Source organism: Erinaceus europaeus, chromosome 19 (genome assembly GCF_950295315.1).
Source record: "Erinaceus europaeus chromosome 19, mEriEur2.1, whole genome shotgun sequence".
In the NCBI taxonomy this organism is placed as follows: domain Eukaryota; kingdom Metazoa; phylum Chordata; class Mammalia; order Eulipotyphla; family Erinaceidae; genus Erinaceus; species Erinaceus europaeus.
Window position 1 is genome coordinate 4,228,145 of NC_080180.1, and position 21,719 is coordinate 4,249,863.

General features: G+C 46.6%; 1 protein-coding gene across 2 annotated transcripts in view; it reads right to left on the reverse strand.

Annotated features, from left to right (window-relative positions):
• Positions 1–21,719, reverse strand: part of GPATCH2 (G-patch domain containing 2) — a 122,602-nt gene that overhangs the window by 22,127 nt on the left and 78,756 nt on the right. For both annotated transcript variants that reach the window (XM_060178447.1, XM_060178448.1), the window contains exons 5-7: positions 15,992–16,059; positions 8,442–8,481; positions 410–474 (exon numbers count right to left, since the gene is read on the reverse strand). In XM_060178447.1, coding sequence (XP_060034430.1) covers positions 410–474; positions 8,442–8,481; positions 15,992–16,059 — 173 coding nt within the window. The remainder of the gene's footprint in view (positions 1–409; positions 475–8,441; positions 8,482–15,991; positions 16,060–21,719) is intronic.

Genomic DNA, 21,719 nt, shown 5'->3' on the forward strand with positions numbered 1-21,719 from the left:
ATTAATTTGAGTCTTATCAATACAAAAAAAAAAAAAAGCCATGAGACGTATACTCAGTGGAATTCTAGTCAACAGTTAAAATAAGACTATGATGTGCCCTTTGGGACTCAGTGGATGGGACTGGCAGCGACTATGCTGATGAAGGAAGGAAGGAAGGAGATGAAGGACAAATATGATGATTTCACTCAGGCCACCTGCGCTTAACCCGCCGTGCTACCGCCCGACTGCCTCTTTTCTTTTCTTTTTTTTTTTTTTAAGTAGTCCAACAACAGATTCTAATCAACAAACACAGCATTACAACAATTTAAGGCCGTTGCTTCTCTAAAACCAAAGGCCATACTCACCTTATTCCTGTCAATAGGCAAAAGAGTGTGTGGCTTCGAGGCGGACACCACAGTGACGTTCTTACCTGCTGGCTGTCTTCACCGAGCAGTTCTTCTTGTGTCCTCTCTCCGCCCGGCTCTCTCTCAGAAGCTGGTGCCGTACAAGGTGTCCGGACAGAGTCGTGGAAACAAAAACGAAAGCAAACAACAAGAAAAAGTTTCGTTATATGAGACTGCAAGGAGGAAAGCATTCTTTGTGTTCAAAAGGAAGAGACTGGTTGACCGGGCGTGACTTCCTGCTCTTCATAATGCAGAGACACAGCTGCTTTGGCTAGACACGCCATTGCTTCTGTTGCCATGACACTAGGAAGAGCGGGCCATGGATGCTGTCCTGGCGCCCGAGTGGCCCAGGCAGGGACTCCAGGTCCTGCTCAGCCTCGAGTGGCTGCTCCTGCCCGCTGCCTGCCACTGCCCTCAGCCGTGCCACCTGCGCCGACACTGATCTAACCCCATCTTCTCTTGGCTGGTGTGAGGACATTCTTGTTCAGAGGCCAAGGAGGTGGTTGTGTGGTGCCTAGAACAACACACTTGCCAGCAAGAGGCCCTGCACGATGCTGTGCTTCTCTCTCTCTCTCTTTAACAAGCAAGGAAGTCTTTTAAAACATTTATTTATTTTTTTTAAGAATAAATATCTGGCTTGGAAATCAGTGGCTTGATGTCCTCCTCAGAATGTTTTATGGTTTTTGCCACCAGGGTCATTGGTGGGGCTCAGGCCCTGAACAACTCCACCGTTCCCGGTGGCAGGAGATAGAGAGGAAAAGGACGGGAGAGAGACAGAGAGCAGGGGACTCGAGGGCTTGAACCCGGATCCTGGAGCATGGTAACTAAAGTTTGCACTCTACTGGGTGTGGCACTGCCAGGTTCCCTCCAAAAGCCTCATTCTCACCTCCCCTCCACACCTGCTTTAGACGAACTTCGCTGACTGGGAAGAAAACAAAGTCGGTGCTCTGTGAGGTGTGGCTTACTGATGTGGAACTAGGTTGATGTCAGACACGAGGCTAGGAAGAGCTGAGCTGCCGATGAGAACTGAACTCCCAACAACAGACATCCCGAAAATACACAGCAGCAGATCACACATCACTGAGCACTCTGAACACACCTAATATCCACAAGCTGTGCACCCTTAGCCAAACCACTCAACCTTCTCCTCTCTCCTCTCTGTAGACCCCATCTTCCTTTGCAACCCTGCTCCCCCTTTTTAAACATGGAGATGGCCGTGGTATCTGTGGCCAGGTGGCAGTGAGTGTTAAGCAAGACGAACCCTGTAAGATGCTCAGCACTCAGACCAAGAAGAGCACACACTGCAGAATTATTATTGGGCTCACCAGTGGAGTGCATGCCTTGCCAGGCCGGGCACAGGGCAGAGTCCCAGCACCACGTCAAAGTACCACTGCGCTAGAGGAAGCTCTGGTACTGTGGTCTCCACCTCTGTCCTTAAGCCTCCCCAACCCCTTTCCCCACCTCTATCTGTTTCTCTCTGTCTCTTATCTGAAATAAAAAGAAGGAAGAAGTAGGCCCTGGAACAGTGGGGACCAGGCACGCACGAGGCCCCGCACCTCAGGCGGTCAGCGCGCCCTGAGTGACCGTGAGTGCTCGTGACTTCGGACAGGACGGTCGCTTGAGAAAGTCCAGCGACATGGCTTAGGGTCAGTCCTTGTGCCCCTGGTTGCTGAAAAGGCACAGGCCTCTCACGAAGACCGTCAAGGCTGAGGTGGGAGCGCCCCTTGCAGAAGGAAGTCTTTACTCAAAGGTCACGCCAGCCTCTCCACGCCAAGCCACCTTGCCACTCCTGCCGTCACTGTCCTTATGTGGAGGTCTGCCTCCGGCCTGCTCCCCCCAGCCCCCCAGCCACTCCCACACTCAACCAGGAGTCCCACGGGCAGTTCTCATGCAACTGCCCTGGTCAAACTGGCTGAAAATACCATGCCCTTTTCTGTCAACCCATCACTTTTCTGTTCCTATTTTTTTTCAAGTTTTTTTTATATTTATTTGTTCCCTTTTGTTGTCCTTGTTTCATTGTTGTAGTTATTGTTGCCGTTGTTGTTGGATAGGATAGAGAGAAACGGAGAGAGGAGGGGAAGACAGAGAGGGGGAGAGAAAGACAGACACCTGCAGACCTGCTTCACCGCCTGTGAAGCGACTCCCCTGCAGGTGGGGAGCCGGGGGCTCGAACCGGGATTCTTATGCCGGTCGGTCCTTGCGCTCACGCCACGTGCGCTTAACCCACTGTGCTGCCACCCGACTCCCTCTGTTTCAGTTTTTTAAAATTTATTATTGGATAGGGATGGAGAGCAATTGAGAGGGGAGGTGGAGGGGGGGAAGACAGAGAGACATCTGCAGCCCTGCTTCACCACTTGTGAAGCTTCCCCCCCCCCATGCAAGGGGAGGGGGCAAGGCCTTGAACCCGGGTCCTTGAACACTGTCAAGTGTACTAAATTTAACCAGGTGCGCCACCACCTGGCCCCAGTGGATCACATTTCTAAGCTCACGGCTGACCAGGAGTCTTCCTGCCCCAACCTGCCCTTCTTACTTCAAATGATTCACTGTGCCTCAGGGGACATTCGAGGTTGGGGGTTCCTCGCTCACCTCTGGCCTTGTTTTAAACCCTAGGGTGAGCACACTGTGGAGACTGTTGTCAGTGTTCACTGAGAGCTGGGATGCATTGGATCGACCTTCCCGTGGTGCATCCCGTGAGTCCCCATTCACTGGGGAAACTGATGATCCTTCCTAGCCGACTGAATTCACATGGATCCCAGTCACTTTCAAAGCCAGCAACAAGCAGCTCCTGACAGCTTTCAAGCTGTTGGTCCTGCTCTTCGAGTCCACCCTGTCCAACGCTTGACGTCTCGTCACCCAATCTGGTCCCCTACGCCTACACTGAACTTCTCTGTTCCAGACTCTTGGAAACAGAGCTGGCAGTCAGCTGAGGTAAAGAACAAACACCTCATCACAGACCCCTGCAAGCGTCAACCTGGCTTTGACCTAGCACGTTATGATCGGGCCCTCCTCAATCGCTATGGAACAGGCCATGGCCGGTGCGCCGCTATGTTCCATCGCTGGGGAGCCAGAGACGACCCGAACTGCCCCTGCGGCTACAGACAGACTATGACCCACATAGTCAACGACTGCCACCTCTCCAGATTCAAAGGAGGTCTCGAAACTTTACATCAGGCTCCACCTGACGCTGTTGACTGGCTACGGAAGAAGGGCAAACGCTAGAAGCAGCAGAAACTGAGAGCTTGCCGGACGAACGGGCAACGGAGACAGAGAAGCAGGACAGAGCAGGGGTGAGATACGAGCCCTGGGCAGTGTCTGTTGTCCATATCCCAGCATGACTGCCTGTAACTATTCACCACAGCCAGAGTGGAAGCAGCCTAGATGCCCATCCTCAGATGACTACCTAAAGAAGTTATGGGGTTTATATTCCACGGAAAACTTCTCTACAATCAAAGAAAAAAAAAAGAAAAAAAGATGATAATGTGTTCTTTGAAACAAAACAGATGGAATTGGAGGTGATTATACTTAGCAAAATAAGTAAAGAGATGAAAGACAACGACCAGATGGTTTCACTCATGACTGCAATCTAGAGACCTGATTTATATAAACTTGCAAAAAAACAAACAAACAAACAAAAAAAAACCCAGAAGCAAGTCAACTAAGATTTGTGAAAACTGGTAGTTTTTTCTTTCTTTCTTTCTTTCTTTCTTTCTTTCTTTCTTTCTTTCTTTCAGAAAGGAGACATGAACAAAACCATAGGATAAGAGGGGTACAACTCCATATAATTCCCACCACCCAATCTCCATATCCCATCCCCTCCCCTGATAGCTTTCCCATTCTCTATCTCTCTGGGAGTATGGGTGAGAGGGTACAGACACAGAACTCTGGTGTTGGCTGCTGTGGGGAACTCTGCATTGTCATCTTAGTGCCTTGGAACAAACTATTAATCCCAGATGAAAAAAACTTTAAAAGGGAAGTACTACTGCCTGCAGGAAAGAGCACCTACTTAGCTCAGGCCCATTAATCTGAAAGCGTCTCCAATCAGAAACACTTTGTACTGCGAACACTGAATTCTTCTTGAGTGGAAATGTTAGCTGCTTTCACATTTCTAAGCCTGGTATCTTTATTTTTTTATTTAAATTTATTATTAATAGTTTGTTACAAGATGTGTTACTAGACCACAGTGTCTAGTCCCACACCACACCCACCACCCCAGGTCTGTATCCCCCCCTCCCATCTCCCAAACACAACCAACTAGAGTTCCTACAAGTCTTACACCATTTGCTTACACCTGTTTTGTTTGAATTTTTTTTTTTTGCTTGTTGTTTTGCAAGTTATTGTGAATCAGTTCTCTAGATTCCATGTGAGTGAAAGCATCGGCTCACTGTCTTCTATCTGTTTGTTTATTTTTTTTGGTAAGCACAATCACCTCCGGTACCATCCATTTTGTCCCGAAGGACACAATGTCATCTTTTTTGATTGCAGAGTAGTAGTCTATGAAATAAATATCCCATAACTTCTCTAGCCAGTTTTCTGTGGATGGGCTTTTAGGGGGCTTCCACACTTTGGCTATTGTGAAGGATCCAGCTATGCACACAGGGGTGCGTGCGTCCCTTTAATTAGCGCTTGTGTGTCCCGCCAGAGAAATGCCCGGGAGTGCAGGTGCCTTTAACTCTACAGATGTGCCAGAGCTGGTGACACGGCGAGCTGTGCCTGTCCACGTTAGCCGGAGCAGCGGACCGATTTCTCCAGTTGTGAGAGGAGGCAGATTTTGAACACTGTTCCTCAGGGAGTATGCTAAGACAAAGGAGGCAAAATCTCAACCAGTGTTCTAAAACTAGAAAATATTTCTGGGGGGGGTCTGAGAGAGCTCACCAGGTGAGGGATATGCCTTGCCATGTGCGCAGAACCTACTTAATCATGCAAGGAACAGCCATGAAGCCCCTGCTCCAGGAGAAAACGCACACACACACACACACACACACGCACGTGCACACACACCCTATAGTTTAATTGTAAAAACGCTGCTGTACTGACTGAGGTGAGTGGCTGGCTGCACCTGTGCGGTGTGGCCCCTTAGATAGTGCTCCAGAGCTGAGATGCCAGCTGTGGAGAGTTGTGCTGAGGCAGCACGGTTACTGAACTCTGTTGTTGCTCTGACAGCCACAGAAGAATCCCCGTCTCCTCCCCAAATCTGAAGTCGGGATGGACTTTGCAGATAGAGAGAAACATTGGCACCAGTGAATACAACATCCCTATTGGAAAGAAGAAAAAAAAAGTCTTCACAAAAATCTCTCTTTTTATCAAGTGTAAATCTGGATTTACTTCTGCAAATTTAGAAATGAGAGAAGGACAGCACAAGCCCAGAACTCTGGTTACAGATCAGACAAGTTAACAGAGGAATCTAGGACACAGAGAGGCAAACACTCTTCTGGAGTGCTATCACAGGGGCAATGAAGATCTCTGTCTCTGTCTCTGCGCCTGGAGAGAAGCAGGAGGACTGGGTCCGGTCCTGGGTTCAAGAGCACGGAGGGAAGAATCCTGGAGCCCCTTGCCAAGCTGGGGTGGTTCCTCTGGCCTGGAACAGCTCTTCATTCCTCCTGCCCCATCTGTCTTTCTGTCTCCCTGAATTCTTATCGGCATTATAGGTGAGGTCACTCGGCACAGTCCTGGCTGCTCTGGGCCAGGACTCCCCGCACCTCTGGTGCCCAGTGCTCCTACCTTCCAACTTTGAGGTGGCTGGACTTAGGCCACACAGAGGTGCAATTGATTCCCTTATCAGTGACCTTTAAATGTAAGCATTACATGAAAATTCATAGCCACAAAGCTTAGTGCACTGTAAGGCTTGCAAAAAGACACCACTTTTTTAAATGCACTGAATTAAACCAGGAAGAGGAACGTCCACACAGGGCAGAGGCCTTGATGTAGTAGAAAGATAGCTAAAAATTCCAGAGGACTCATTTCAAATCCCGGACAAGGTAATCCCTCCCGCCTCCCCCCCCCCCCCCCCTTATAATGGTATTTGAGCCCAGAGTACTGCCGCTAGCAGTCACTTTTCAGCTAGATCCCAACTTGAGCAATTTCAAACCTCATCACACTCGGCCTCTCAGGGTCTTCAACCTTAAGGAACAGAACTATCAGCAAACAGCGGCCCAGGGGGTGGCAGGTGGCCAGAGCACAGGGCTCCCCAGCCTCAAACATGCCAGAGTGACCCTACAGCTCTCACACCTTACAAATACATCTTTTTTTTTTTCTTTTTCTTTATAAAGACAAAGAAGTGACATCCAAACTGTGATCTGTGGCATAGGAAGATACTTGTAAACAAAGTCAAAATGTCAAACCTTAAGATATTTGAGATGGAAACAGCTCAGGACAAAAAAAAAAAAAAAAAAAAGGAAGAAAGAAAAGAAAAAGAAAAAGAAGAAAAATCCTTCTCATAGTTTCACCTTCCTCCTTTCTCCGCTTCCAAATGGGGTCTGACCTTGCTCCTTTCCAGCAATGGCCACCTGGCCACCTTCTTGAACACTGATCAGTCACTGCTTTCCTGCCCCAGATCAAAACCACCTCAGTGGAGCAGCCCTGCTGTTCTGTATTGACACCTTTTCAGGTTCTATGGAAACGGAAGTACCCGCTAGGCAACCTGTAAGGTTAACAACTGGCAGGTAAGCTGTTCAACAGATGTGCGACTTGGAGATGGGGGTGAACACCAAGGAGAGCAGGAAATGGAACCACAAGTGGGGGAAGGGTTTGATTTTTGTTGTTGTTGTTGTTATTCTTTACTAGAGCACTGCTCCACTCTGGCTTATGGCGGTGTGGGAAATTGAACCTGAGGCCTGGGCAGCTCAGGCAGGAGAGGCTGTTTGCATAACCATTATGCTAGCTCCCCTGCCCAGCAAGAGGGGTTTTAAAGATGCAGAATGGTTCTTTACACTGACAAGCTGGGGTGAGAAAAGAAGAGGTGATCACACATGCCAAGGGTCACTCATTCAACAGTATATTTTAGGGGGCTGGGCGGTGGCATGGCTGGGTGAGAACATGCACACACTACCATGAGCAAGGACCAGGATTTGAGTAACTTTACCCCCCAACTGCATGGGTCAGGGGGTGCTTCAAGAAGTGGTGGAGCAGGGCTCTCTGTCTCTCCCTCCCTTCTCAATGTCTCTCTGTTTTATCCACTATAGTAGAAAAAAAAAACAAAACAGGCCACTGAGAGCAGTGGCTTAGTAGCGCAGACACCAAGCCCCCGAGACAACCATGGTGGCAATGAAACAAGCAACCCCCCAAAACCAATATATCCGTATTTTAGGATTTTACACTTCTTGCTGGCCGTGTGTCTCCTCACCTGTGCCCGGGTTTGCTGTGCTACATTCAGGTTGGGTCTAAGCTGAGTAAGGAAGGCTGGGCCCCCGCAGTGAGAGCAGCCTGCGCACGGATTGTGTGTGTGTGTGTGTGTGTGTCGCATTTCTGCTCATGTGTGTGTGTGTGTCGCATTTCTGCTCGTGTGTGTGTGTGTGTGTGTGTGTGTGTGTGTGGTGGGTAAGTCCTGCTCAGGCCTCAGCCATGGGGTCCTGGGCCCAGAACGCACTGCTAAGGCATCGGTGGTCCTCTACCAGGAAACGGAACTGGAAACTGGGTCAACCTGGACAAGAAAACTGTTGCCACACTCTGCACTTCAAACACAGAAACATTCTCTTGCCGGCTGGCCTTACATCTGCGAGGGATTGATTTTTATTTTATGCACTGCTTCTGATAACCTTGCCTTTGTGAAAGACAACTGTGAATGGAGAGGTCTGCAAGGCAGAGGGTTCCGGAGCCTTGCCCGTGGAGGGAGGGGGCTGTGTGGCTGCGGAAGGTGGCAGGAGGGGGCGCTCGCTCTGGTCCTGTGTGAACTGCTTCTCCTATTCAGGGCATGCACTGGCATAGAACTCATTCTGTTTTAAGTAAGCTAAGATTGGCATCCTTCCCCCCATAGCTGATTTGCCACCGCGATGGAGGAGGAGAGTTAAACACGTGGAAAGAGGCGGAGTCACTTCCCTCCCTCGGGGATGGAAAGTTCCTTACCTGGCCATGCTCAGTCTTAGCCCCGGGGCTAAACCAGTGGCTGTAGAGGAAAGAGAGAAGCAGTTAGCATGAGCCTATCTGAGAGGGCCCTGGGCCACAGGACTGGTCTGCACTGCATGTGCCTGAAGAAACAGACTTGTCACCAGCCACGGGACTGTTAACTGCTCTAACGGCTGCTCTGTGGGACTCGAGACTCGGGCCCGTTGTGACGGGAATGTAAAAGTGCTCAGAAACCCAGCAATTTTCAATTTAATAAGCAAACTCAGAATTACATTTCCATTTAATTGCGTTAACAGAAACTGCTGGGGCTGTATCCCTTTTAGGAAATCGGTGCTGGTTGTAAAATTGCCAAATAATATCATTTACCACAAATTAATCATAGCGTCGTTAGGACAAATTATGACCTTTAGATGGCTGGAGTCTTGGGGAGGGGAAGTGACTCTAGTGACACATTATGCTTTCTGGCCAGGCCGCCAGGAACAGCCGCCTAAGCCAAGGGTGTTGATTCTGAAGCCTTGTAAAGGCACCATGAACTCCTTCCTCACTCTGCTGTAACAGCAGCCTGGCTTCTGGCACTGGTCAGCTTCAACCCCAGAGGTCAGAGCAGAGCGGAAGCCTCACCACCCCAGGGAACCAGCCACCTTTTTACCAGGGGGCCTCTTGGTGCTGTCAGAGGCCCTCCAGCACAGCTCCGTGTCAAACTCATGAAGTACTAGCTGTCCATCACCAGAGAGATGGATGCTAACATGACTGTCTGCCCTATGTATTTGCTAAGAGCAATCGCTTTGGGCGCTTCTGTGCACCAAGCTCTCACTGGACACATGCGTGACGTACTTCCTGTCTTTAGGAAAAGCCTTGCAAGGTCGCTCTTGGGCTCCAGAAGCCAAAATGAGGCTGAGCTGGTGTGTTTGCCCGAAGGGTGTGTGTGTGTGTGGGGGGGGGGGGCTTTCACCAACCCAGTTCTGCAGAGTAAGGAACCTGGCTGCTAAGGGCATTTTCCTGGCCTCCTCTCAGGCGTGTCTGTGGTTTTAGCCAACCTGAAGACGAACACCCTGGGCAGTGAGCAGTCAGTTTCCACCTCTGGGGTAGGACTGAACTCTTACTGGTATTTGTAAAGACACCGGGATTGAATGGCAGTCAGAGACAAACTGTTCCCTCCAGTTCACCTGGCTACATGGCAAATATATTTGCCTTTCATTTTAAAGAAGGGGAAAAAATGTTCAAATCAAATGCGCATACAGTTAGCAACAACAGAAAAGGTTTTTAAAAAATCAGTGCCCTGTCTCATCTGTGTTGATGTCAGATACACCACTGTCAGTTCTTTCAGCCTTTTCTTTTGGCATGGAATGTGGCGTTTTTAAGGAATGTGGTTATACTGACAGGCTTGTGTGTAAACAACTTGAGGTGTCAATATCAACTTCCAACTTTGTATATTCACTTCTGAGTAGGTGCAGACCCATTTCTGATAAGTCAGTCATGGGTTGACTCTAAGGTTGAGAACTTCATGCTGTGAATTCTTCTTCTTGTTTTTCTGACAGCTGCCCTATCCCCACCCCACCCCCGCCTCTTCCTTTCCTGTTTTTGAAAAGGGACCCTCAACTTTCTGAATAGAGCTGAAAATCTTTTTTTTTTTAAATTTTTTAAAAATATTTATTTATTTGCCCTTTTTGTTGCCCTTGTTGTTTTTCATTGCTGATGTAGTTATTATTGCTGTTGTTATTGATGTCATTGTTGTTAGATAGGACAGAGAGAAATGGAGAGAGGATGGGGAGAGAAAGACAGACACCTGCAGACCTGCTTCACCGCCTGTGAAGCGACTCCCCTGCAGGTGGGGAGCCAGGGGCTCTAACCGGGATCCTTACGTCGGTCCTTGCGCTTTGCACCACGTGTGCTTAACCCGCTGCGCTACCGCCCGACTCCCAGAGCTGAAAAATCTTTACCACTGTGAATTCTCAAATATTCCAGATGAAAATCTTGGACAATGTATCTCCTCCCTCCTCCTCCTCTCCCTTTCCACAGCCCTCTCTGTCCAGCTGTTTTTATCTGGGCTGCGGTTTCCCATATCTATCTGTAGCCCGCTTTTCTTTCTTCTGCAGGGTACCACTTTTTCGCCCTTGTGCTCTCTCTCTCTCCCTCTCCCTCTCTCTCATGCTCTTGGTAACCTGTCGGTTTCTTTCTGCCTTTGCCAAAGCTCTCGCTTGAACAGCATTTGGAGAGTGCTTGACAGGCACTTGGAGCTGATCCCTTTCACCCCTTGTTTGTCTGCTGTCTTCTTCATGTGTTGAGTTTGCAATTCCCCGATTCAGTGTGTACACCGAGGTTCTTTTGTGCCTTGCTGTTCTTGGGGGCGTTTTTCTAATTTTCCTAGTTGCAGTCTCATTCATTCGTTATTTTTGGACAAGCCTTTTCACTCTCCGTCTTTCGGTGTAAGAAATTGTGCTTGATTTGTTTTCTTTCGCTCCCCCTCCCTCTAACATTTACTTTACTCGGATAACATTTGCTTAGAGGGCGATCTGTTACATTTTCTTATCTTTTGACTTCTTGCTCCTTTTGTCGAATGACTCTTCAGCTTTAACGATTAAATTGACTCTGAGCTAACTGTAGGCTCCCAGGCAGCGGGTGGAGGAGTAACAGTGACCTCTCAGGGTCTTTATTTCATCTTCCAAAACGGCAACAACTTACCAACTACAGTGTGCCACCACCACAGCCGGGCCACCTGCATGGATACCGGTGTCTTCGCCATCCTGTTGCAGAAAATTTTTTCTGGCTACATCCACAGCCCTCCTGTAATCACTCTTCTGTACCCAACCTCCACAACTGCTGCCAGGTCTCCCTTCTCTTTTACATCTTTCGTCGTTTCAGAAAAGGTGTGCAGAGGAGGCACACACTGTGGGTTGGCTTTTGTACCGTGCAGGTCTCTGGAGAGCCAACCAAGTTGCCACGGGCACTAAGAGTTTGTTCCTTTTGATTCTGACGCAGTTTCTCAGTGTGTTTAATCGCTCACTCACAGATGGCTGGGCTGTGAACCATTTTGAACTGTTGTGACTAAACCTGCCATGGACCTCGGTGAACGGGAGACTTCTGTGAAGGCTGCTTTCAGTGCCTGTGAGGAGAGCTTCGCCTTCTAGCTTGTCAGAGACAGCACTGGTGTTTTCTAGGATGATGCCACCACCTGAAGGTTTTGGCAGTCGTGAGGGAGGAGTGGCCCAATTTCTCCACATCCTCATTGGCCTGGATCTGTCATTATTTTTGATGTCGGTCTTCCTGGCAAGAAATTCACCAGGATCTCGCTGTGGGCACCGCTAGCCATCTCTCCAGCGGATCGGGATGCTTGTCTGTGTGCTTGTCTTTGCCGTCTGTCTATCCTTCCTGGTGAAACGGTCGCCTCGTGTCTTTTGCTTGTTTTCTATAGACTGCTGTTGATGCTGTGACTGCTGTTTTAGGATTGAGCTTTGAAAATCTCCTTACAGGTACTAGTCTACAGTATTTGAAAACTCCAGACACTACTCCTTTCCTAGTCATACCGTCTGCAGATACTTTCCACCCCCAGCCTGCAGCTACTTTTTCGGTCTCTAAAAAAAAGTCTTTTGAAGAGCAAAAGATACTTGGGGGAGGGGGTAGGATATGGGGGGGGGGGGAAAGACCATCCTTCCTTCCTTTGTTGCCTCGGTTCTGCACTTCTGTAAAATACCGGCTGGCCGTGCTGCTGTGGGACCACTTCCAGGTCGTCTGTCCTGCCTCACTGATGTGTCCGACTGACACTACAGCCTTGAATACTGGAGTTATGGAGTTCCTGAAATCCACTAGCATGGTCGTTACATACCTTGTTCTCCTTTTCGCGTTTATTTAGGAGCTGGGAGAAAGCTGGCATGGCACACTGCACACTGGACTGTGTGTGAGGATGTGAGGACGTGAGGACAAGCCCCTTGCACCATATGGGAGCACCAGGTAGGACACAAGAGAAAACCCCAGGGATGGTGGAGCAGTGTTGTGGGTGGTGTCTTTCCTTTCTCTCTCTCTCTCTCTGAAATCTAAAATAAAAAGAAGTTTACCGGGAGTAACTGACTGCAGAGGCACAAGGCCCTGGTAGTAATAAGAAAGACCTCGCCCGAAGTCTTCACCACGTTGAGTGCTCCACTCCATGGACGTGGTGTGTCTTTCCACGTGTTTGTAAAGGTTTAGGTTTTTACCTCCATCATCATTCCTGTTTTCTATTTTATCTTGCAAAACAGCAAGCAGCGTTTCTCCCACCACACCCTACTTGGCAATGAAGAGAGCGCATCTCAAGCTTGTCTCCTAGGAAGTCTTCTCATGCCCATGTCTAGTTCAGATTCCGCTCTGATTTTCCCCCATGAGTGTGTTTAGGTCTGTGCTAATATGCATTCACGTGTCAGTGTGAATTATGTGTTTACTTGTGTGCTTACTGATTAGTGACTGTCCTCTGCCTTGGGTTGCAAGGACATCTGTCTTGTTCACTATTGTGGACCAGGGCACTGCACATGGAGACACTCACACATTTTGAATGAACAGATAAGTGAGTGGCCTGAGACGCGGGAGTTTTATCAACTAGGGCTGTCACGTCCTTCTGTATAAGAGAGGGAGAATGGGAGCCCTGCCCAGGATGACCCTAATGGTTCTTCTGGGTACTTACGCCCTGTGGATCTGATAACTAGGATGGAGAGAGAGCCTTCCTTCACTGGACCTCTTCCATGAAATAAGATGCCAGTTCTAAAGTGATGCTTGAGATTTGCTCCCTAAGACTTTATTTCTTTTATTCAACGACACATGTAAATCTGAGAAGTTCAGTCTGATATGACTGCTAAACCATGGGGTTTAGAATCAGAACAATCTCTGATAGTCTGAGGGATTTGCTGCCTGCTCTGACAAGTTATTTTCTGAGGGCTAGATGAGTGAACTTAAGACAAAGTGTACTTTCTGAATCTTTATTTCTTCCTTGCATATAAAACAAACTTGGTGCTATGTCTTTTGCTGTTGTGGGAGACTTTAGTAAGATTAAGAGTTAGCACACAGTAGGAATTTAAAATAGATATTAATTTCCCCATAGCATAGTCAGTGGAGTAACACGTGAAAATTTATCCTGGTAATTTTTGCAATGACTTCCTTTTTGTAATCCTAAATGTCATTAGAGCTACAAATACTTGTGGGTTACTATCAGCGGGGGGGCCTTTAACCAGTCTGGTATGCTATCAAATATATATGTTTCTTTCACTGGCTTTTGACTGAATGGGGTATAGCGTGACTTTTCCTCTCCCTCTCCCTCTCCCTCTCTCTGTGTGTGTGTGTGTAACCAGGACCTCACATATGCATGACTTAACCACTCCTAGCCATGTTCTCATTCAATGAAAGAGAGAGAGAGTGAGAGAGCAAAGCACTGCAGCTTCCTTCTCACCACAGCACCTCCATTCCATGCATGGTGGGGTGAGGAGGTGGCGCTCAACATAGTTATTGTTTTTTTAAGATTTTTATTTATTTATTAATCAGAATGATGGGGGGGGGAGAGAAAGAACCAGACATCACTGTGTATACATGTGTTGTCAGGGATTGAACTCAGGACCTCACGCTAGAGAGGCCAATGCTTTATCCACTGCACCATCACCCAGGTCACATAAACCTGGTTATTTATATGCTGCTGCAGGTGTTCTACTCAACGAGCTATTGCTCCAGCCCCTGAAGTGACCGGGTTTTTTTTTTTTTAATTTGCTTTTTTTTCTCCCCCCCCCTTTGTTGCCCTTGTTTTATTGTTGTAGTTATTAATGTTGTCGTTGTTGGATAGGACAGAGAGAAATGGAGAGAGATGGGGAAGACAGAGAGGGGGAGAAAAAGAAAGACACCTGCAGACCTGCTTCACCACCTGGGAAGCGACTCCCCTGCAGGTGGGGAGCCGGGGGCTCGAACCAGGATCCTTACACCGGTCCTTAATGCTTTGCACCACATGCGCTTACCCCGCTGAGCTACCGCCTGACTCCCGTGACCAGGTTTTTAGAAGTGTCTTGGTGCCTGTAAAATGTGGGTGTGGTGCAATTCTGACTGTTTCATGGAGCTCCGACAGACTCTGACAGTAGTCAATACAAAAATCCCTGAAAACAGAAAGGCAGGGCTGGGCCAGGTGCTGGTACACCTGGTTGAGCGCACGTGTTACTATGCACCAGGACCAGGGTTCAAGGCCCTGGTCTCCACCAGCAGGGGAGACGCGTCACAAGTGGTGAAGCAATCACGCAGGTGTCTCTCTTTCTCACTTCCTCTCAATTTCTCTCCAACCAATATGTGAATAAAATATTTTTAAAAAGAAAACAAGACACTGTATACTACAAAGCAGCACTTAATAATCTTCCTGGAAATATGTCGAGTAGATGAAGGGACTGTTACTATGCTTATTCTATGAGTAAAAATTAAATCACATACAAGACAAATGATATTCTCATGGTAATCACAGGAAATCAGAGGAGGGATCGATCTGGTATATCTTATTTACTTCTCTGCCTGCTTATCTAAAGTTAAAGTCACTATGGAGCCCTAGATGCTAAATTTCAGAGTATAAGGGTGTCCCCGAGGAACACAACCTTTAATCTAGGCAAATCTTGCTTTAAGCAAACTTGATATTGACTGAACAGATAAAGGAAGTCATCACGGGATTCTTAGTAGTTACCCATCCATGTGCGCTTAAAGTCTGTTTGGTTTATGTGTAAGTCCTTAGAATTCCCTTCATGGTCCTCAACTGCTTCTTCTTTTTTTTTTTTTTGGAGCTCTCAGGTAAAATGAAAATGTGCCTGGCCTCTCCCAGCTGATGCTGGACAGGAGCGGAGCAGAGAGACAATGGGGGACAAAGACACTTAGTCTTCCTTTTAGTACTAGGAAAAGACTGAGGAGGGATGGAGGGGAGGAGGGAGGAGGGAGGAGGGAGGAGGGCAAAGCAGGTGAGAAGACTCTGCTTTGTGCAAGGAACATGTCAAGGCTTTTGACCATAATCTGTGAGTTTCTATAATGCATATGTGCTGCAAATTCTATCACTAACAGAATGAAAGAATGATTATTCTAAAACCTTTATTTATATGGCTATCCTACAGCTTGTTCCTGCAATTGGTACATGGTATTAGGTCTTTCTTAAGAGAAGAACAGTGGCAGGGGAGGTGGCCCAGTCTGTTAGTTAGAGCACCGACTGGCAAGACTGAGGCCTCAGACGTCATGGGTTCCATTCCTGGTGCCACCCTGCTCTAGCTCTCTCTCTCTCTCTCTCCTCTTTAAATAAATAAATAGATAAATAAATCTTAAAATGAGGGCAGGATCTAGGGGAGAGGAGGCCTGCTCAGTGGTAGAGCGCAGGACCTGCCCTGTGAGGTCCGGAGGCTGTTTGTTCCTTGATCCCCATCTGCTTTAGATGCCCTTGGCCTCGGTCTGGCTAATAAGTGGACGAACAGTGATCTCAAGAACAAGTCCGAATCAAACCAGTTTTAGTAGGCTGAGGGGCCAGTTTCCCAGAGGAAAGCTGCAGAGTGCCAGCGCACGGTTTCCGAATGCAGTGAAGCACTCACTTGTGGTGATGAGAATCGGGGGGAAGGTGAGCCATCCTCTTGTCGCCTCCCGGGCCGGGAGTGGTCACCTGTAAGGAGATGGGAGACCAGAAATAAGTCGCAGCTGAGCCTGTCAGGACGGTGGCTAGCAGAGACATTCTCTCTCGAGGACGTCGGCTCTCAGAAGACAATATCCTCAACAGTCCTCAAAATCCTCAAAACTCAAGACAGAAACCACAGAAACTGGAAGCACGGCTCATACCTGGCAAGGACGACGGCTTCTTAGGGCCGGCAACACGGCTCACCTGGGAGGGTGTCTGTGTTTTCTGAGCAGCCCAGGTTCAGGCCTAACCCCCACCAAACTGAGGGAAGTTTTGGTGCTGTGGTGTCTCTCTCTCTCTCTCTCTCCTGAAAAATCTGGCCTGGAACACTGAAGCACTGGTAGTAACAAAAATAAATTAATTAAATAAAAATAAATCAGAGTAGTTTTATAATAGAGCATCTTCACGAACTGGACCACTGATCGTTTCTCAATAATGCGCAGTAATGTAAAGACATGTAGCTGGAGGGGAGAACATGGGTGAGCTCAGTGCTGAGCTGGTGTGAACCCCTAAATGTCAATGACAAGTGATCAGGACACCCATTTAGACACTCACAAAAACCCAAGTCGGGAAGTACTAAGTGGACCCTGGGATAGTTAACCCATTATAGCAGGAATGATCTGCGCTTACAAAGAAAAAATAATATCTAAGAGGTCATGCAGGAGAAACATTTGCCACCCCTTCCTTTATTTCGAAGTAAAATAAAATAAACTCCAGTGAATCCAAGGCTTCATTTTTTTTTTAGAAAGATGACAAGCTACTCCCATTTGAAAGAAGCAAAAAAACCTTTTAACTTTCTGATCATATACAGTTTTTTTTTAAAAAAAAAAATATATATATATAATTAGACAAGTTTATTTGTTGTTGTTTTGATTTTTTTTTTTTAAACCACACCACTTCTCAGCTCTGGTTAGAAACAAATTGAGAGGGGAGAGGGAGATGGAGAGGGAGACACAGGCACCCGCAGCCCTGCTTCATGGATCACAGAGCGTCCCCCCCTGCAGGTGGGGACTGGAGGCTTGAACCCAGGTCCTTACTCACACCTGTAATGTGTGCGTACAAGGGGCGTGCCTCTGCCCAAAGCCTCTGTAATGGAGAGCCGTCAGGGGAAACACGGGCCCAGTACCACAGTAGTACCACAGCAGTCAATGTCCCGCTGTCACAGAAAGCGCTGCAGTTCATGCTGTCATGATAACAATGCCCTGTTGTTACAGAAATGCCACTGAAGGTATAGACGACGCAGAAACTAGCAAAAGACACACACACACACACACACACACAGTAACAAAACCCTCAAGAAACAAACAACCCTCTGAAAGACAATAGTCTTTTTACCAAAATCGACTTCTGGCAGCACAGGGTCCCTGGCAGGGAGGACCCTCCAGCAGACGCACCTGGGGTGGGGGTGGGGTGCGGTGTGGTAGGGGGGACAGGAGGCTCCGCTCAGCTGGCTGACGCCCTGCACTGGCCCCCAAATGCAGCTTTCATGCTCTGTGGTGGCATCCCCAGGACCCAGTAATCCATTTGCTACGCCCGGGCTGGGCAAGCGGCCGCTGTGCCCATGTCACGCTTTGTTAGGGCCCCGAGATCACATTATCGTCTGGTGGACCTGACACTTTTATTCAGTTTACAGTGTGTTCTCTGTACAGGCAACTTATTTCCTTTGCCGGGGCTGCTGACAACCTTTTCCACACTATATTAATCTTGTTTACTGACTTTATCTCAGTACAAATATCAGAAAACTGAACTTTTTATCTCAGGGAGAGAATAAACAGCGTGTTGACAGAGGAGAAGCTATTTTCAGGGCGAAAATTGCTTGTTTACCCGAAGCTATACTTATGGAAAAAATGTCTTGCTACAGGCTTGAACTACGTAATCTGAAATTTAATAAATGAAGAAATTTCACGTACTCCCATGTGATAGATTGCCTGATGAAAACGATGTCACTGAATACAATAAAGCAGAATTTGTAACTAATTTATACCACAATACAAATGTAAGCTTTCAATCCAGTCAGAAATAATCAGACTACGTATTTCTCAGAAATCATACTCATCTACTGACTGTAAGCACAATTCAACTGCTGCATATAATTCACAGAAGGTTCGCAGTATCAAATGCACATATTTAAATGATTTACCTTTGACCTTCTAGTCTGTGGCCCAGCTCCCTTCCTTTTAAGCAGAGGTAAGTATTCTTTATTGTTTCAAGCTGGATTTTATTTTTAAGTTTTAAAGATAAGCAAATAGGCATACTGGAAACTTAAGGAACATAAGAGCCAATAATGCAACATGGAGGTCTCTGCATAATGACCTTCTCAAGTTCAATGTCACCAACCTATTCAGGAGGAAAATATTCCTACCACTGGGAGACTCTAGCTACCTTAGTGACTAGGCGCCCTTCCTCAAACCTGCAGAGGAGGTCTGAATACAGAATCCGCTCTGCAGAAAACAGTATTCCAGGATTTTTTAAACTTTAAAAGTCAAGAGTTTGGTGTGACTATTAGTAGATACTTCCAAATATTATACAATCTCAAGATACAGCATGACAGAAATATTTCTAAATATTAAATAAAACTAGAAAAATGAAATAAATGAATCTTCAGCATCAGAAGTGATATTTATTTTTACTAAACAAGTAATCTGATTGTTTTAATCTCCAAAATGTATCTTGTCTGTTACAGAGATCTACAGAATACTAACTTAGAAATGCCTTATTTCTTAAAACATCTAAAAAGATCATCATCTTGTTAAGTTTCTTTGTCAGAAATGAAGTGTACTTCATTCCACCAGACTAAATGGGCAACAGATATTCTATTCTTTATAAGAAACAGAATCTCCACAATCCCATTCTGTTATTTGTTGAACTCTGAAAATAGAGTTATTATGTAAAACAAAACCATTATGTAATTAATTAACCAATATTTACTGATGAGAATATGTATATAATATATATATTCTTGGTTACTAAATATTACTAAGCCCATAGTGACTGAAATCCAAAATACAATAGGTACATGTTTTTCATTACCAATGCTTATTGTGTAATCCATTAAAGTTAAAAAAAAATAAATAAAAAGGAACAAGTGTTGTTTTCGCCGGGCTGGCTTCACGGGCGGGTAACAGACGACCCGGGACTCATGGCTGAGCTGTACGCAGTATCTCTTTATTCATGCAGGACGCAGCGCAATCTATACCAAGCTAAGCTAAACTAAAAAACTACTACAAACAACAATCTTGTCCTTATAAATATACTAGCCCAGTAGGGTGGGAACAGGACTTGACACAGAGAGGGTGGAGAGAAAAGTGACTGGTGGAAATCAGTGTGAGACAAGGAGAGGGGGCGGAGCAAAAACATATCATGAACCAGTGGGGATTGAACCAATGCCCTGCAGTGGTTATGTAAATAGAATACAGTGGCTATGTAAATAGAATACAGTGTTAAGCAGGGGGTATTAAACCAATGAAGCAGAAGGGGTCTCATGCATACCAACAAACTAGTGTTCTCTAGATAATACTGCACTGATATCAACACCTGGCGATTCTAGGCTGTCAACTAAGCTACACAAGACGCAACTTTTACTATTATCATTTATATAATCAAGTTATCGATCTAAAAAAATAATAAAAGAGTATACAAGTAATAAGCAAGAACTTAATCACAGCTGGACAACCTATCAGGACTCTGACTGCAATCAAAAACCATTACGTTACTTCATCAACATAGTGAGATTATTTGGAAACAACAATCAAAAACAAATTTGGGGGCTGGGGAGACGGCATGATGGTTCTCCACAAGATTTTCATGTCTGAGGCTCTGAGGCCCCAGGTTCAATCTCCAGCACCTCCAAGAGCCAGAGCAGAGCCTGACTCTGGGTACCTGTATCCTTCTCTTTGTATTTCTAGGTCTCATCAAGTAATATATATATATTTATAAATTTATATATATATAAATTTGAAAAGTGCAGTCTCATGACCGGTTTAGCTATAAGGTGGCTTCCAGAGGGGCAGGGTTATCACTGGTGGAGAGGTTCTTCCTTCCTGGGAGCTAAACCCACATCACTTCCTGTGAGAGAAACAAGGCAACAGGTGTGTGTGGGGGGGGGGGGGAGGGGGCAGGTCACTGAGTCAGCATGTGTGGACACCCTCCTCTAGCTTCCTGGCTTCCTTCAATAGGACTTCTGCAGATTCTTTTCACAGCATCAGTGATGAGTTATTATTAAGTCGACACTTCAAGATTATTGGGCACATTAAAAGGAATTTCTTATCCCTTCGGTCCTGACTTATTACTACCAGCTTTATTGTGACTTTCCTCAAAAGGTACACAGAACATTTGGCTTTCTACCTCATCTTCATTTTGTTATCACCAAGCCACTGCATCCCACCCTACTCTGTCGCATTAGATGGCTGAATGAATGACTTCGCAAGTCAGGCAAACTTGTCACACACGAAATGGTCTTAGAGGATTAGCAGAGAAGTTGGTCAGTACAGATGGTATCCTTTCTATGCACACTCAGTGATCAAGACTCACGTTGTTAATCTGTTTTACTACAGATGGTATCCTTTCTATGCACACTCAGTGATCAAGACTCACGTTGTTAATCTGTTTTACATCTCCTGAAACTGTGGCCCCAAAGAGAAATGTCTCTTTACCACTAGAGGAACAAGGTGTTCTGAAATTTGTACATTTAGTTAGTCAAAAAATTAACTCACAGGGCTACTGACAAGAATTGTTTTTATAAGAAATAGCTCATATTTTAAACTGAATTGGCAAACAAGGGACATGGGGGGAAAAATTCACACCCCTACCCAATCTGTTTCCCTTTTACTTTCAAAAATAATGAGTACATCCAAAACCTATTCTAAGTTATGTTTTAGAAGCAATGGCATACCAACACATTTTCACCAGGAAGCCAGCTCACCAGAGGACTTCAAGACCTCATCTTTATTCCACACTCCACCCCCCCACCTATTCTCCCAAAGCCATCATGCAAGACAGAAGTTTCCAGCCTCTCCTGCTATGGGTATAAGTATCCCGAAACAAAAAGGCAGGGAGGCAGACCTAAGCATTGCTCCTGCCCGCACTGCACCCCCAGACCGGAGCTGAGCCTTTCCCTTTGCGCTGGGACAGTGTGGAACATTTTGGTGCCCTGACAGCAAGTTTTTTTGTTGGGCTCCACTTGCCCCAAAATACAGGAAACCAACATCCCTTCTCCTCTCCTGGCATCGCCATTTCCTTTCCACTTTGCTCTCGTTTTCAATTATATTTTATTTGCTTTCCAAAAGCTTGTCTGCTTCAGGGCCCAGGCTGACAAACACTTATGGTGGCAGGCTGTCATTCGGAAGCCGGCCTTTCAGGTCTGTGAAGACTGGCCAATCAATCCCCCCCCGGCCTCCAGGCTGGAGAGGCCTTGCCTGAGCCCCCCGCCAGTTTGTCAAGACCCACAGGTTCCCTGCCTCTCTAAGGACCCTTATTAATTTGACTCAACTTCTTCAAAGAATGAAACAAGCCTTTAAGATTTAGCAGGCTCTGCATGCAGGCCCCCTGGTGCACTGGACAAATGTGTCAGTCAAATGCATGTGACAGATATTAAGGAAAACAACTCACTGAAAACAGGCTAAGAGATAGGTTTTTAAACCCTGGGGGTA